The sequence below is a fragment of the Zingiber officinale genome, chromosome 3B (genome assembly GCF_018446385.1).
Source record: "Zingiber officinale cultivar Zhangliang chromosome 3B, Zo_v1.1, whole genome shotgun sequence".
NCBI lineage: Eukaryota > Viridiplantae > Streptophyta > Magnoliopsida > Zingiberales > Zingiberaceae > Zingiber > Zingiber officinale.
The window spans coordinates 109,630,596-109,645,830 of record NC_055991.1 but is presented as its reverse complement, the minus strand read 5'-3'; the positions used below and the strand labels follow the sequence as shown (position 1 = coordinate 109,645,830).

At 40.3% G+C, this 15,235-nt stretch overlaps 1 protein-coding gene across 1 annotated transcript; it reads right to left on the bottom strand.

Moving 5' to 3' along the window:
* Positions 1 to 2,164: 2,164 nt before the first annotated feature.
* On the bottom strand, positions 2,165 to 2,677 carry LOC122055108. Its single transcript, XM_042616498.1, has one exon. It carries the CDS (start codon positions 2,675 to 2,677, stop codon positions 2,165 to 2,167), a length of 513 nt encoding a protein of 170 aa, XP_042472432.1.
* Positions 2,678 to 15,235: the final 12,558 nt, after the last annotated feature.

Sequence of the window (15,235 nt, the reverse complement as noted above, 5' to 3'; positions counted from 1 at the left end):
ACTGATCAAAAAGGATTGTCGGCTTGAGACTGGGATAAAACACCTACCACTGTATATCTGCCATAGAAAATAATACCATCAGTATTATGCAAAAGAAATTTTCACTCTTAAAGTTGAAAACAAAGGTCACAGTTCACACCATACAGCAATGAGAAAATTTGGATTGAGAAAGACAGAAGAAAGAAATGGATCTTTGGTAGGTAAATTAGTGCACAAGAAAAAAGGCAACCAAAGCCACACATGATTCTATACATAGAACCTAGAATGATATCTTGGATTGGTTTTATATTTTACTGCTATATTTCTTTAACAGACATATTAATGCTATAAATCACATAGATATATTCTTCTCGCATTACTGAAATTCCTTCTCATTGTCAAATGTTTGACAAGATAATAAGTAGTCCTCGTCTATTGAAAAAGCAACAGTAAGATACATCTACAGACTATATTATTTGTCATTCATTGCATATCATTCTTTGTTTGGCAAATCATATAGCATAAAACACATTCTAGTACATTCACCAGCCATGCTCACCAGGCATCCATCAATACAAATTGTTCTAAACATATGGTAAGGTCTTACAATGCATAAAAAAATGTTGTTTTCTTAGTAGAAGATAACAAAGAATATATGAAAAAAAAAATTCAAGTATCAGATAATAGACATGAAATATGAAATAGGAGAAAAAATAAGATTCAAAATATAAACCAATTCAGCATACTTACACAACTTCTAGAAAAATAAAAGAACTAACAGATTCAAGATAAGAAGAATTTGAGCATACTGAATTCTTAAAAGAATTATTACAGATGAGATAATCATCCAATGACAAACTATCAACAATTTGCAAGGAAAAGTAGGAAACTCACTTGTTCGTAGTCTGGATTTTTGATCCAATCTAACCTAGAGCATGGAAAGTAAAAACACATCAAGTAAACATCTAGTGAAACAAAAACTAGAGTATGTAACAAAACCTAAACTAATTGCATTCAAATAAAGAACAAACATCATAGGAACATAAATCACTAAACTAACAAGCATTATATGGAATTAAACTAAAGAAAATGTATCAACTAAAATCTATATAATGGAAGAGACATTTAATCAAACACTTGATGGGCATGAGTCAATGAAATCATAATGTGTGCAAATTGAAACATAGGATGTCAAATTAATACAAGCACTTAGCATTCACATAAAACATTACTCAATATGAAAGACAACACGAAGAAAAACATAGAACGAAACTAAATATCAGATTAGTTCCTGACAAACTACCTGTTAATCTAGTAAAAATATGGCTTAACAAAGTTCACAATATTAACAATCCTTACTTGACGATCATTTTAGTTTTACTGACTATGACATCATCACTCTATATAACCTGTTTAGAAACATCTTTTACTGTCGGGAATGAACTTGATTGATAGAATAATTAAGAAATTGTTAAAGATGACACAACCTTAAGAATTTTAAACAACTAAAACTCATACATTTATATACTGTTATGACTGCCAAGATAATTATAGTTTTTAGACCCCTGAAGAACTCGCATCTACAAGACAAGATAATGTAAACCCAACATAATAGTTACTCTGTTTTACTAAGTTTATTATGGTAAGTATAACGTATGGCAGTGAAGAACACATTTTGATTGCCAAATTACAATCATCTCAGAACATTAGACTGTAAAATGAGCTATTCAAAGTGAACATTAGTATCCCAAACGGTGAGCAATATGACAATTCCATTCCTAAGAATTTTATGTTTCGATGAATCATAAATTGGATAATTATTGCAAATTTTAGTTCTTAATGCCAGATGCTTGAAGAAAGCAATTTTAAACTTGAACTTCTTTCCGACATGATAATGGGTAAAATAATAATAAAAAGAGAATCATTGAGAGACATTAGGTTCTCTCAATTGAACTTTGTTAGGGCTAAATTCGGAAGTTCATGATATGAATATGTTTGATATGGCAAAGGTCTCTAAGATTAGTTCCTGATATCATACATTCACAATAGCAACTCTTTTGGAACTAGCCAACTGCCCTATATGTACTTCGAAATTTGTTCATTCCTATAAGCATTATAAAAATTTTGATCTCGACCTGATGAAAACACATATGCCTCTAGTAATCTGTCCTTCAAGAATGAATTTCTATGCTGACTTGCTCCTGAACAGTTTGATCACCTGAACCCTAGGGGTGGATATGCCGAGGAGAAGGATCTTGGCGGCGACGTCGCCGGTGAGGCGAAGGTCGACGCGGTCGTTGATGGCGGCGTCGCGGACGAGGTTGAGCGCGTTTGCCTGGAGCACGTTGAAGCGGTCGACGGCGACGTGGGTCTGGACGAGGCGGCTGCTGTGCGCGGGCTGCTCGAAGCCCGACACCGTCGCCACGCCGAGCGGCACGCCGTGGTACATCACATCGAGTGCCACCGCCTCGTACCGGATTCCCACCTTGTTGGGGTTGTCCGCGATGAAGAGCAGCGAGATGTTGAGGGAGAGGTAGGCCGCGGGGGGATTCCTGAGAGGGGTATGTGCGGCTAAGAAAGAGCTGCCGGCCGGTGGTGAGGAAGAAGAGACGGCCGGCGGTGGGAGGTCGCGTGCCCTAGCCGCGCGAGGAGATGATGTCACGAACAGAAAGGAATCACCAGCACTGTGTCTTCGCATGGGTAAAAGGAAGCAAAGTTTTCTCCTCCTTTAATCTGGGCTGTCCATATTGTGATGAAGATGGATGAAGATCCAGCCATCAGATCTTGAGATAAGCGGTCTAGATCACTTAAGATTGAGATGATAACTTGACAGTAGACAACGTTTTTTAAAAATCGTTGTCGTAGACACTAAAAAAAAAAGACTAATAGACAACGTTTTTTACGAAGCGTTGTCTTAGACCAATAAAAATCACTAATAGACAACGGTTTTTAGAAAAGCGTTGTCTATTAATAAGAAAATAATGAAATAGACAACGATTTTCACTAAAAGCGTTGTTAAAAAAAAATAGACAACGTTTTTTATAAAAAGCGCTGTCGTTTAAGTGTTGTAGAATCCCAATTTTCTTTTAGTGTCAGTCGACTGGTGTCAGGATGTTATATTCTCACGGGCGCCAGATGGCCCGTCAAAAACCCTAGGTTCCTCAGCTGTCTGGTGTCGCCTGCGTCCCAAAGTCTTCTTCTCACCATTTCCAGTCATCCCCGACTACCTAGAGGTTGTCTCCTTCTCTGATCTACCTTGTATCTCTCTTCTTGTCAAGTTCTTAGTTCCCATTTTTCTTCTCAGCGACAGTGACACTCACAGCACTAGGGTTTTGGTTTTTGGCTGTCAAATCCTATTCCTTTTCATTCCATCTCAGTTGCTATGGAACGACGGTAATTCTTCTCCCACACTTTTCTTCAAGTTCAGATGTGATCTAAACCCTAATGGTGTGTTGTTCTATGTGTTTTCTTGCTGTGTTCTGTCTTGTTTTTCTTTTCGCTTCACTTGGGGTTGCATTTGATTCATATGCATTACATTACTACACTTAGGGTTAGGCAAAAACGCAGGGCTGGTGAGGGGACCTCCCGGCAATCTACTGTCGTTCCCTCGGCGGATCGATTTTGCTCCGAAGCCGCACGACAACAGTTTGCGACTACTGATTTCGCTATGATACCCTGTCGGTATTTGAATCAGACCTATTTTACTACGATTGTGCCAGACATCATGGACACCATTCTGTACTTTGGATTGGATAAGTTAGTGCATTGCATGCATATGGTCAATCTGGATTTGCGTAAGGAATTCTACAACAATCTGCATCCTAGTGCTAGCGGAGGTTCTGCATGGATGTCTCGGGTAGGTGGTGTCGACATTGAGTTCACTCCCAGCATTTTCCAATCTTTCTTAGAGTGTAGGGATTCTAATAGCTCCTTTACGTGTTTTCCTACAGTTGTTGAGCCATTCACCGATTCACTCTCTCAGTTGTCTATTGAAGCAATACATCAGTATTACTTCAATGCCCCCCGAGCTCCTTTGCGGCGCATCTTCGATGCCACACGTATGTCTGCCCGCAGTAATATTCTTTATAATATTGTTATTGTGTGTATCTTACCCATAGTCACTCGGGGGCAAGCCAAGATTCGGCTGCCCCATCTGGTCATGATGTATGCTTTGGAGCACCGGCTCGACATCAACATCGCTCTTCACGTCTTTGAGTCCATCCTGCACTTCACTAGTCCTATCCATGAGAAGTTGTACATGCCTTACTGCCACATCCTGACTTCTTTCTTTGCCTCTCGGGGTATCGATGTCATGAGGGGTCAACAACATCATTTATCTAAGGACTATGATCAGATAGGGGCCCGCCAGCTATCTCTTGCAGGTATTGAGAGATGCCAGGGGGAGATGGTATGGCGTGCTCAGGTGGCGGATGATTCTGACGATGAGGAGGAGGCAGACGTTCCTGCTCCTGCACTGGCGCCGGATCCAGCTCCTATGACTGTCGAGGCTCGATTGACTCAGCTGGAGGAGACAGTACGCCAGGGGTTTCAGGAGTTTCGTGGGTTCCGGCAGGATTGGACTGCGTCTCAGCAGCGTCAGACAGAGGTGTATGCGATGCTGCAGCGCTGGGATCTGACATACCAGGCTCCTCCCCCTCCTCCTTCCAGTGATGATCACTAGGATGCTGCTTCTTTTGTTAGTGTCGAGATATGTTTTGGTTTCGATAGCGATATCGTTTGTTTATCTCGAACACTTGGTTGTCAGACTATGATGGGTGTATGCTGTTATGACATTATCTGTCTAGCGTTTATTATGTGCTGATACTTCTCTATTTCTCTATTGCTATTTTGTGAGTTCCTCTATGTCCGGCTGTGTCTTCTCTTATTATTTGTCATGTGTCCATCTCTATCTCTTGCTCTTCGAGGATATTCTGGATTTAGGGGGAGTTATTCTAAATCTTTTTGTTGTCTATCAAAAAGGGGGAGACTTGGATGGTTTAAGTTGGATATTATATATGCTTCATGTTATATGTTTCATGTTATATGCTTCATGTTATATGCTTCATGGATATTATCATGCCTTATAGTTATGGTACATTTGAAGACCTAACTTAAACAAATTTTGCCAAACATCAAAAAGGGGGAGATTGTTGGAGCAATCTTGCTCAAGACATTACTCATTGTTGATGTTTGATTAAATGAGTTTAATTTAGGCATTAATTGTGATCTAACATAAGTATTGAGTAAGCAGATATGAAGAGAAGACCAAGTATGAAAACTTGGCAAGGAAAGTTCCGGAGGTACGATCTATAGGCAAAATAGAGACTTAGCATGACAAAGCCAATGGTAGCCCTTGAAGGCAAGCGCAAGGATGAGGAGTCATGGAGACGGAAGCATCCTAAGGGCGTAAGGCTGAGGGAAGGTGCTTGGAGGCATGAAGTCTAAGCTAAGGAAGTATTTCAAGTATGTAAATAATGTAAAATTGGAATTGTACAAACTGCTGTAAATCTCAAAGGTATAAGGTACCATTCGACTGGTACCCACACCAGTCGACTGATACCAAGGCACAGAACGAACAGAATGTCGAAAGGCTGTTTGGAGGCAAGTACCAATCGACTGGTGTGAGTACCAGTCGACTGGTAGATAACCGTTGTGAAGTGGCGGCTCAAAATCTCATCAAATCTTTAGTGCCGCTGAAGCCATCAGTCGACTGATATGTATACCAGTCGACTGATGTCAGGAAAACTATAAAAGCAATCTGTTAGAGCTTGGAGATAACTAACTGTTCAAAAATTGGAAAAAGTGCTCATCAAGTGATCTTCAAGTCTACAGATATTCACTCTATTCCTCCTAACTCTACTCTCCATTCTTGTAAAGAGGAAGAGAAAATTATGCAAGGGTTTCTCCACCTTCGATTGTGATTCGTGAAGGAGAAGTTTATAGTGAAGCTTGATTGTGTGGGTGTGTGCCTTGGATTAGTCACCTCAAGGAGGTGGAGACCAAGTAAAGTAAGGAGTTAGCATTATTCTCTTGTTTTCGTGCATTTTCTTTATTTGTATTTGCTTCCGCTAACAAGATTGTAGGAAAAATTGAAGAAAGGCTATTCACCCCCTCTAGCCAATAGTAAAGGTCCTATCACTTTAGTGACTTCAATAATTGTTATGGATTATCTACTGATAACTCTCGTAGGTTTGATTCTAGGTTTAATTAGAATCATTTTTGGAGTTCGATTACTGGATTAGATCAACCTTATGAGCCCTCTAGAGCTAAAGCTTCTCATATGCAAAACCCTATCTTTAGGTACTTACACCGTGTCATGAGTAAAACTAGTTTTGGTAGGGAGGAAAGTGATGGAGTCATTAAGAAAGTAGAACTTTATGCTCTATGGGCTATGTTACATAAGGTTGACTTTGATTCTGGATTTCATTTTTTTGCAAACCTTGGTGAGAGCCGGGAGGGCATCCTCGGGATCAATTATTTTTGGTGGTTTGATTACTCAAATAGTTATTGGTTTAGAACTTGATCTAGATGGCTTGGAAGTCATCTATGGCAATGACATGATAGACATTGATCCATGTCTTGCTATGAAAATGATTTGTTGGGATGAGAATGGTTTTGCATTTTCTAGGAGGAATGATTTTCCTTTACCTCTTCCTTGTCCCGAGAGAACTTCTGTTCGCAACCCTGCTAATTGGGTAATCACTGATGTAGAACCTGAGAATGTTCCTTCCATATCCAGAGACACAGAGCCACACCTTGAGCCCTCATCATCGGGATACCCGCAGCCTTCCGGATATCCGGAACCTGCTAGGCTCTCTTTTGCCTATGGTACGGGCTCCTCCAGATTTAATTTTTCTGATTTCTGTGCATCTCTAGAATCACTTCATGAGAAGCAAAATGGCTAATGTACAATATTGGAGGGTCGCTTCTCTCTATTAGATAATCAGTTTAGAAGTAAAGGATTACTTTCAGTTCATGAGGAACTTTCAAGGTCAAGTGGCTGAATTTGTACATGACTATGATATCGATCAAACAAGAATGAGGGAATTCATGCAGAGCATGAGTATCACTAGCCAACAAGTTGATGCTCTGTATGAATATCATAGAGTCCTGAGTGAAGCTCCAGGTTTTCCTAGGTTTTCTATTGGTCAATCTCATAGACCTCCTTTCCCTTGTCCACCTCCTCCTCCACCATATTGATTTCATCAGGATGATGAAAAGTTTAAGTTGGGGGGGGGGGTTTGAAAACCTGTAAATTTTTGCATTTTCTTTGTATTTGTTTTTGTTTTTGTTTTTGTTTTTGTTTTTGTCTTACATTTGTTTGGATTATTTTTGATAGTCACTTGAATGTCTTTTGAAAACCTTGTGGCATACATCTTGAGAACATCAAACTTCACTTATATGCTTTCTTGTCCTTTAGTAAAAATGTTAGCACGTTCATTATCTAGATTCATGATATTTTAAATGATACTAGTAGTATGCTTAGTGTACCTCTTTTCTCTATCTTGAGTAGTATGAAATAAGCTAAGTATCATATGGAGATAAGTTTAAGAGTTGGCCTAACCTTAAGGATCTTATCTTCACTTCACTTTACTTGAACTTGAATAGTTGATATCATTGAAATAGTCATGATTCATCTTGTTTGTTTAGTACTTGGTTTCCATGGTGATTTTTTAAACTTCATTTTGGTTACTGGATAATGCTCAAATCATGTAAGCTCATTTGGAAAAATCAAAATATCCCAATATTTGTGCTAAAAGTACATTTGTGAATAAGTTTTGCATAATATAAATACTTATGAAAAAAAAGTGAATAAGGGATATGAAAAACAGTTTTCGTGAGTGGAATCTAGCAAGTCACCCCTTTGAGACCGAGTTAGATTACTGGGGAAATGACTGCTTAGCTTCTCTTGAGATTGAGCACGCCTTTGAGACCTTGGGTTGATTAAGAAATATAAACGAAGTGTGTGGCAGGTAAGTGTCTATCACCGGTTACGTGCCTATCACCGGAAACATTAGAAACTAATCTAGATGACGACTTGACTAGGACATAGATTGAAGCTTGAAAAGTTTGGGTCACTTTTTGCACTGTGCACAAGAGACTTATGCTTGAGTCATTCTTGACTTGTTTCCATGATCATGCTTGTTAATGAAACTTTTTGATTGAATTAGGAAAATGCATTGGGGATATGAGTGCATTGTAGAACATATGAATTTAGATTGCAACATTTTGCTTGAGGATAAGCAAAAATTTAAGTCTGGGGGTGTGATGTGCGTAGATTGTATACATTTGTTTAGCATGTTTTGACGCACATTCACATATTTTGCAGATACTTTATCTATGCATTTTTGTACTTCCAACTTTACTTTTAGCATATTTACTCTTTCTGTTCGAAGATCTGCTTTTGTGCATTTTTTGTACGCAAGAGTCGATTTTGGAGGAGAATTGATGATTGAATGAAGGAGGAAGGCATCATCCCTGAGTGCCACACGACCCTGTCATGGGGGGGGGTTGCCTAGGTTGTGTGGTGATCCTCACCCTTGCAGCATTGGTAGAATGAGAGAAGGGTATGGCAGTGTGAGTATCACATGGCCGTGTCATGTTTTGAAGACAAGAAGATCACGTCTGTGCAAGCCTTCCAAAGTCAAAGAAGTGCATGGCCGTGTGTGTCACACGACCGTGCAATATTTCCAGAAGGCAAGAAAGCCCTGCCCGTGTCCCAGATACGGCCGTGCAGGAGTTCCAGAGCCAGAGGCAGAGCAGGGCGTGTAGATCTACACGACCGTGCAAGGAGGCAGTGGTAGAGCATGCCATGGCTGTGTGAGTTTCACACGACCGTGTCACCTGGGCAACGAAGGGAATGGACCAGGTCATGTGAGCTTCACACGACCATGTCTCGGGGTCGTGTGGCGCCCAAACCCCAGCTCTATATAAGAGTTTCTTCCTCATTTGAAAGGGGGACTTCACTCTTTTGGGGGGAAAACAAGATTTGGGTGTTCCTCCACCTTCTTGGAGGGATTTTCCGACGATCTAAGGGTAGATTTTCAACGAATCGACTTTGAGATCGAGGATTGGATCTGAAGACCGTTCTTCATCATAGATAAGCTTTTCTTCCCTTATCTTCTTGGGTTTTGGGATCAAGATGATTGGGATTTTCTTTTCTTTGGGTTTATCTCTTCGTTCTATGGATTAGATCTCCTTGTTCTAGGATGGAGGGAGTATTTGTAATGTCATTTGATGTAAACTCTTATGGATTTGCCAATTTCCTATTTATATGATTTTGTCCTGTTTGTATCTATTTGATCTTGTATGGATTATTATGATTATGCTTAATTACCATACTTGATTAAATGTTTGGGTATTTTGTGGATCTTGTAGAGGTGATTCCTCATTCGGTTATCCGAGGGACGTACATGACAGACAAGATCATGTAAGGGCGTTTGAGGGATTGAAGGTGAAATAAGGTCATTCAAAGGGGTAGGATAAATTGTATGCATTAATCTTTATATCTTGATGAGGTTGAGAAGTGATGAATTTCTATGTTGATTATCCGAGGGACGCACGTGATAGGCAAACCCGTGTAAGGACAACATATGTATCATTCCTAATTGCTAACGTTTAGATATAGGTTTCAGTCCTAGGCCCGGTTGTCTATTGCAAGAGAGAACCGACAACCTTCTACAAATGATGGACAATTAGGAATAAGATTTAGTAGATCCTTTACATTGAATGATGATCCTGTCTGAGAAGCTAGACACGACGGAGATCCGGAAGAAAGAAACCCACCGTGCTGATGAAGAATAATGTCTGTCGAATTCTAATCTGAGAAACCCAAAGCAGATAAAAAAAAAGTAGTCACCGGAGGTTTTCCTCGTATGAAGACCCGACGACGAAGAAGAAAGCCAAATCTGAAGAGAAGAACCCCAGATCCGAAGCTTCCAAGACTCCCTGCGCACAAGAGACCAACTAACACTACCGTCAGTGACCTAAGACCGGGGTGGGAATCCCTGGCTAGGCCCTCCGACGCTCAAGTCAACGATCTCTCTCGGTGTGGAAGAAGGAGGAAGAAGAAGATGAACAATAGTTGAAAAATAGGGTTATGAATATGCACAATGATGTGAACTTACCCCACCAACGGAGAGGATTCCCCTTTTTATATCACTTCATATAACCTCCGTAGTCATGAAGTGGACCCCGGTTTGTTAGAGTTTGTTATGAGATGACGTCATTTGTGTACTTGTAGTAAATGACTTTTAAGGAATATTTCTTATACCCCAGATATACCTCCTTTGTCGTTTAGCACCTGCAAAATAATCTAAAAGCACATTTCCTGCTAAAAAATATAATACTTATCATGTGGTTACATATTGTAGATATCCTCATTAATCATCCTATTTGAAACATTTATCTCTATTTTTCTCATGAGGCTTCTGCCCGCGCCCTTTTATGCTATTTATCCTATCTAGTAATAGACCATATTCTGTCAAGTATTTTTTCCAAGGTGTTGGTCGATCTGGCTGATATTAACCTTCCTTCTTCAGGGCATGTCGCGATCAATACTATTCTATATGCTTCAAAAGTATCTCCCGGTCAATATTAACCTGCCTCCTTTAAGGTGTATAGCTTTTCCTCCTGGGAAACATATTTCGGTCGATATAGACTTACCTCTTATTCACCGGTCGATATTAGCCTATCTCCTTTAAAGTGTATAGATCTTCCTCCTGGGAAGTATATTTCGGTCGATATAGACTTACTTCTTATGTATCGGTCGATATTAGCCTACCTCCTTTGAGGTGTATGGATCTTCCTCCTGGGAAGCGTATTTTTCGGCCGACATAGACTTACTTCGTATGTATCAGCCGATACTAGCCTACCTCCTTTGAGGTGTATAGATCTTCCTCCTGGGAAGTATATTTCGGTCGATATAGATTTACTTCTTATGTATCGGCCGATATTAACCTACCTCCTTTGAGGTGTATGGATCTTCCTCCTGGGAAGCGTATTTTTCGGCCGACATAAACCTAACTCCCCCTCCGAGGTATGTCCCGGCCGAGATAAACCTAACTCCCCCTGGGAGGTATATCCCGGCCGATATAGGCCTACCTCCTTTGAGGTATATGTTAATTAATGCGAATCTTACTCTTGGGAAGTATGTTTCGGCCAATATAACTCTAACTCCTCCTGGGAGGCATGTCCCGGCCGATATAAACCTAACTCCCCCTGGGAGGTATGTCACGACCGAGATAAACCTAACTTCCCCTGGGAGGTATATCCTGGATGAGATAAACCTAACTCCCCCTGAGAGGTATATTCCGTTCGACATAAACTTAACTCCGCTTGGAGATATATCCCGGTCGATATTGGCCTATCTTCTTCATTTCTTTACCCCCTTTTCCTTATCAAGGACCCACAAAACCTTACCCATATCACTAGCCTTCCCTTCAAGTCTAGTCGAAGGAGGTATAGACGACTGACTAGACATAAGTCTGGTTTTGTCTTTTCCTACCCGTGACTCTGCTCCAGATATTGAAATGACCTCACAGATTTTGTGTACAACTGTCTCACTAAGTCAAGTATAATGCTCCTATGAGCCTTTTGTTCCTTTAAATAGGGCTACAACCTTCTCTTCATCCACCACCCATCTCAGTTCTTTTTCTTCCTTGCCACCTTTTATTGCTAAGGCTATGGTCTCGGATCCTCCTCTTTGGGGGCGACTTTTGTCAGACAAGGTGAGATCTATATATGAGTTTATTGGGATTTTTACTCCGGCTACCTCTGGGGTTCAAGGGATTGTCTTAAGAGATGAAGCTTCACAATTCAAATTTTTCATCCAAAGATGTTGATGCTCTAAAGGACTCAAGAAACTTCAGAGAGATTTTTGCTACTCATAGAGGGGTAGCCAAATGACCCAGGGGTGCTGTGTGAAGGGCACAACACATGTTACCCTTGGGCTATACCTGGTTGCTCCACTTGCCGAGCTCTAGGGCTTGAGAGGGGAAGTGGTTTTTACATTTACTTTTCCATCATGGTCTGTATAGACCTTTCTCCTTCTCCCTGCCCTTGAGTTTTTCTACTTTGTTGTTTTCTTCATTCCGGGCAGAATATTGCCACTTGTGTGCCTTTACAAGCCTGGGCGAAGTGAGATATTTCCATATCTACTCCATGGTAAGTTTGAATCTAGGGGGATTAAAATTTTCTAAGCGTTGTAAGAGCTTGTGTTTGTGAACTTTGTTATTTGTCTGAGGCTTACTGTTCTGAGGGAAAATGTAATGTTATGTACTTGATCAGATTCTAAGTGTAACAACAGACTCTTGTATTGAATTAAATGATTCTATGGAGTCCTTCTGTAATTTACAAGAATAAATGTAATGTTGTATTCATTACCTCTTTGCGTGTCCTTTATCATGACTGAGGCTATCCTAACTGTTGGTATACTTCTTATATCATGACTAATATTATGCCAGCCAACATTGTTTCGTCGATTGACGTCAATATTATACTTACCAGTGGGACTAAGTTTGAATCCAGTGGGATTAAAATTTTCTAAGCGTTTCAAGAGCTGGTATTTGTAAACTTTGTTATCTATCGGAAGCTTACTGTTCTGAGGGAAAATGTAATGTTATGTACTTGATCAGATTCTAAGTGTAATAACCAACTCTTGTATTGAATTAAATGATTCTATGGAGTCCTTCTGTAATTTACCAGAATAAATGTGATGTTGTATTCATTACCTCTTTGTGTGTCCTTTATCATACCTGAGGCTATCCTAATTGTTGGCATACTTCTATATCATGACTAATATTATGCCAGCCAATCATTGTTTCATCGATTGATGTCAATATTATGCCTACCTAGCATAACCAAAGTCATATCGGCTAATATAAAATTATTTTGATCAATATTAGTTTGTATTTCATAAGGACGTTAATTCAAAATCTGTCATTCGCCTAAATCTCCATCCTTAAATGTTTTTGTCCTTAGCTTGGACTTTAGTCAAGAAAATCAGTCCTTTTCACTTTATCATGTCCAGTTAATCACGTCTTCTTTCGAAGCTTCCTAGCTGGTGATTGGCTCTTCTTCAGGTGAGAGAATATTAGAAGCGTACCCCGATACACTACCAACCCCAGCGTGATCCGACCTATCACATCCGATATAAATGTTTTTATGATGGTATGACACATACTTTTTCTGACCGCCACGTCACGTGGGTCTTTTGTCTTTCTATTGTGATCCTCCGCGTCTGCTGTAAAAAATGTTTTGATCTGACGACGGTTGTGTGCTTTCCAAACCCTAAACCCTTCGTCTCCTTTTAAACTTTGTTCCTTCTTTTCTTTCCTCTAGAGTTCTTTTCTTGTCGCAGTCTTCAACCAAACCCCGTGCTCACCGTTTCTCGGCGATCTCCTTTCTTGCCTTCAGTAAGTAATCTATTGTTTCACTAGCCTATACTTTTGTCCATGGCTGAGGAAGCAATTGCTCTTTGGTATGTCCATATGTCTTCTTCCTTTGATAAAAATGCAAGGCTAGCTATCCGTCGTCAGTATGAAATTCCCCGAGAGTATGACATCATAATCCCCACACCATATGATCGTCCTCATCGTCCCCCTGATAATTGCGTAACCTTTTTTAAGGATCAGTTGATAGGAGGTTTAAGGTTTCCTATTCCTCCTTTCTTAATTGAAATAAGCCAGTATTTTGATATTCCTTTGCAACAGTTTGCCCCCAACGCATTTCGTTACCTATGCGATACTTACATGCTGTTTCGTTTGCGGGATATTCCTCCTACTCCTCAAAATTTCTTCATGTTCTCTTATCCCAAATGTTCAGAACCGGGTGTTTTTCTGTTTCATTCACGGACTAAAATGGTTCTTTTTGAGGATATGCCTTCGTCTCTCAAAGCTTAGAAATCTCATTTTTTCTTCTTAAAGTTTCCAGGACCCATTCCTTGGTCTCATGCTTGGAAATCTTTCTTGCCCCCCCTTGCCTGACATCAAGGAGTTTCATCTTTATCCTTCTTTCCCTATCTATTATGAGAAACTGTTAAATCATCGACTTTCTATTCTTAAGTGGCTACGGGTTGATCTCTTATACCTGCTTGGCTTAAGCCCTGTCAGACCTGATACTCGAATTCCTTTAGGTAACACCTTATTTCTTTCTTCTTATTTTTAACTAACTAAACTGTTTTTCTTCTCTATGTAGTGGATAGCTTTTATGATGCTTTGATTGACGAGGAACTATGTCTGGAAGAGAATGTTATTCGCGCCAAAGAAGCCGAACTTCTGGCTGTTATTGTTCTTCCCCCTCCAATCGAAGAACCAGCCTCTTTAGCTGAAGCACCCAGTTCTTTGGGCATTCTTGAAGCTCCTGAATCTCTTGAAGGTCCCTGCTAGTTCTTTACCCGCTGTTACTTCTCCAGCGGCTGTTGTTGTCTCCTCATCTGCCCCTCTTCCCCTCATTGAGCTCACGTCTCCCGGTAGCTCTGGTAAATCGATAATTGAACTTTCTAAGGGTAAACGCCCAGGGCGCAAACTTACCAGAGTTCCTCCGTCAAAAAGGAGGCTCCTTCTCCCTGCTGACGAGCCAGTTTCGGAAGGTTTTGCTTCGGCTGACCTTCCTTCTGATGAGCCGACATTGGCAGAACTCTATCCTTCTCTTAGTTTTCCTGCCTCCCCCTTTTCTAATGCCAACGCTTCTGGTGATGTATCCTTCACTTTTTCCCTATCTATTCCGACTTCTGGGTCTTTGCCTTCCTCACCTTCTTCTTATTTAGTCTTTGCTCCTCCATCTATTCCTACTTCCTCCTTTTCTACTGGTTCTTCTACTATTCCTGTTCTCCCCATACTTTTAGGAGGTTCCTTTGCTGGCGATTGGGATGAAATTCGTCCCCTTTTTGAAGAGCTCTCTATTCCTGAGGCAATTGATCTCTTCTCTCATAAGGAGAATCAGGTGTGCTTACTAACACCTGCTTTCTATTTCTCAGCTGTTATCTTATGGATTTTCATTATACTTCCAGCGATGGATAGAAAATATGGGTTTTTCTCGACTACTGCACAACTTATATACTGAGAACAAGAGGTTGAAATCTGAAAATGATAAGCTAAAACAAGAGGTTGCTGAGTTATCTTCTGCTGCATTTTCTGCTGCTGCCAAGGAACAACTCGAAGCACAAATTGAAAGTCTTCAGACAAAATTTAAATCGGTTACGGACCTTAACCAAGAATTGACTTCCAAACTTGGCAAACTAAAGGATAATTATGAA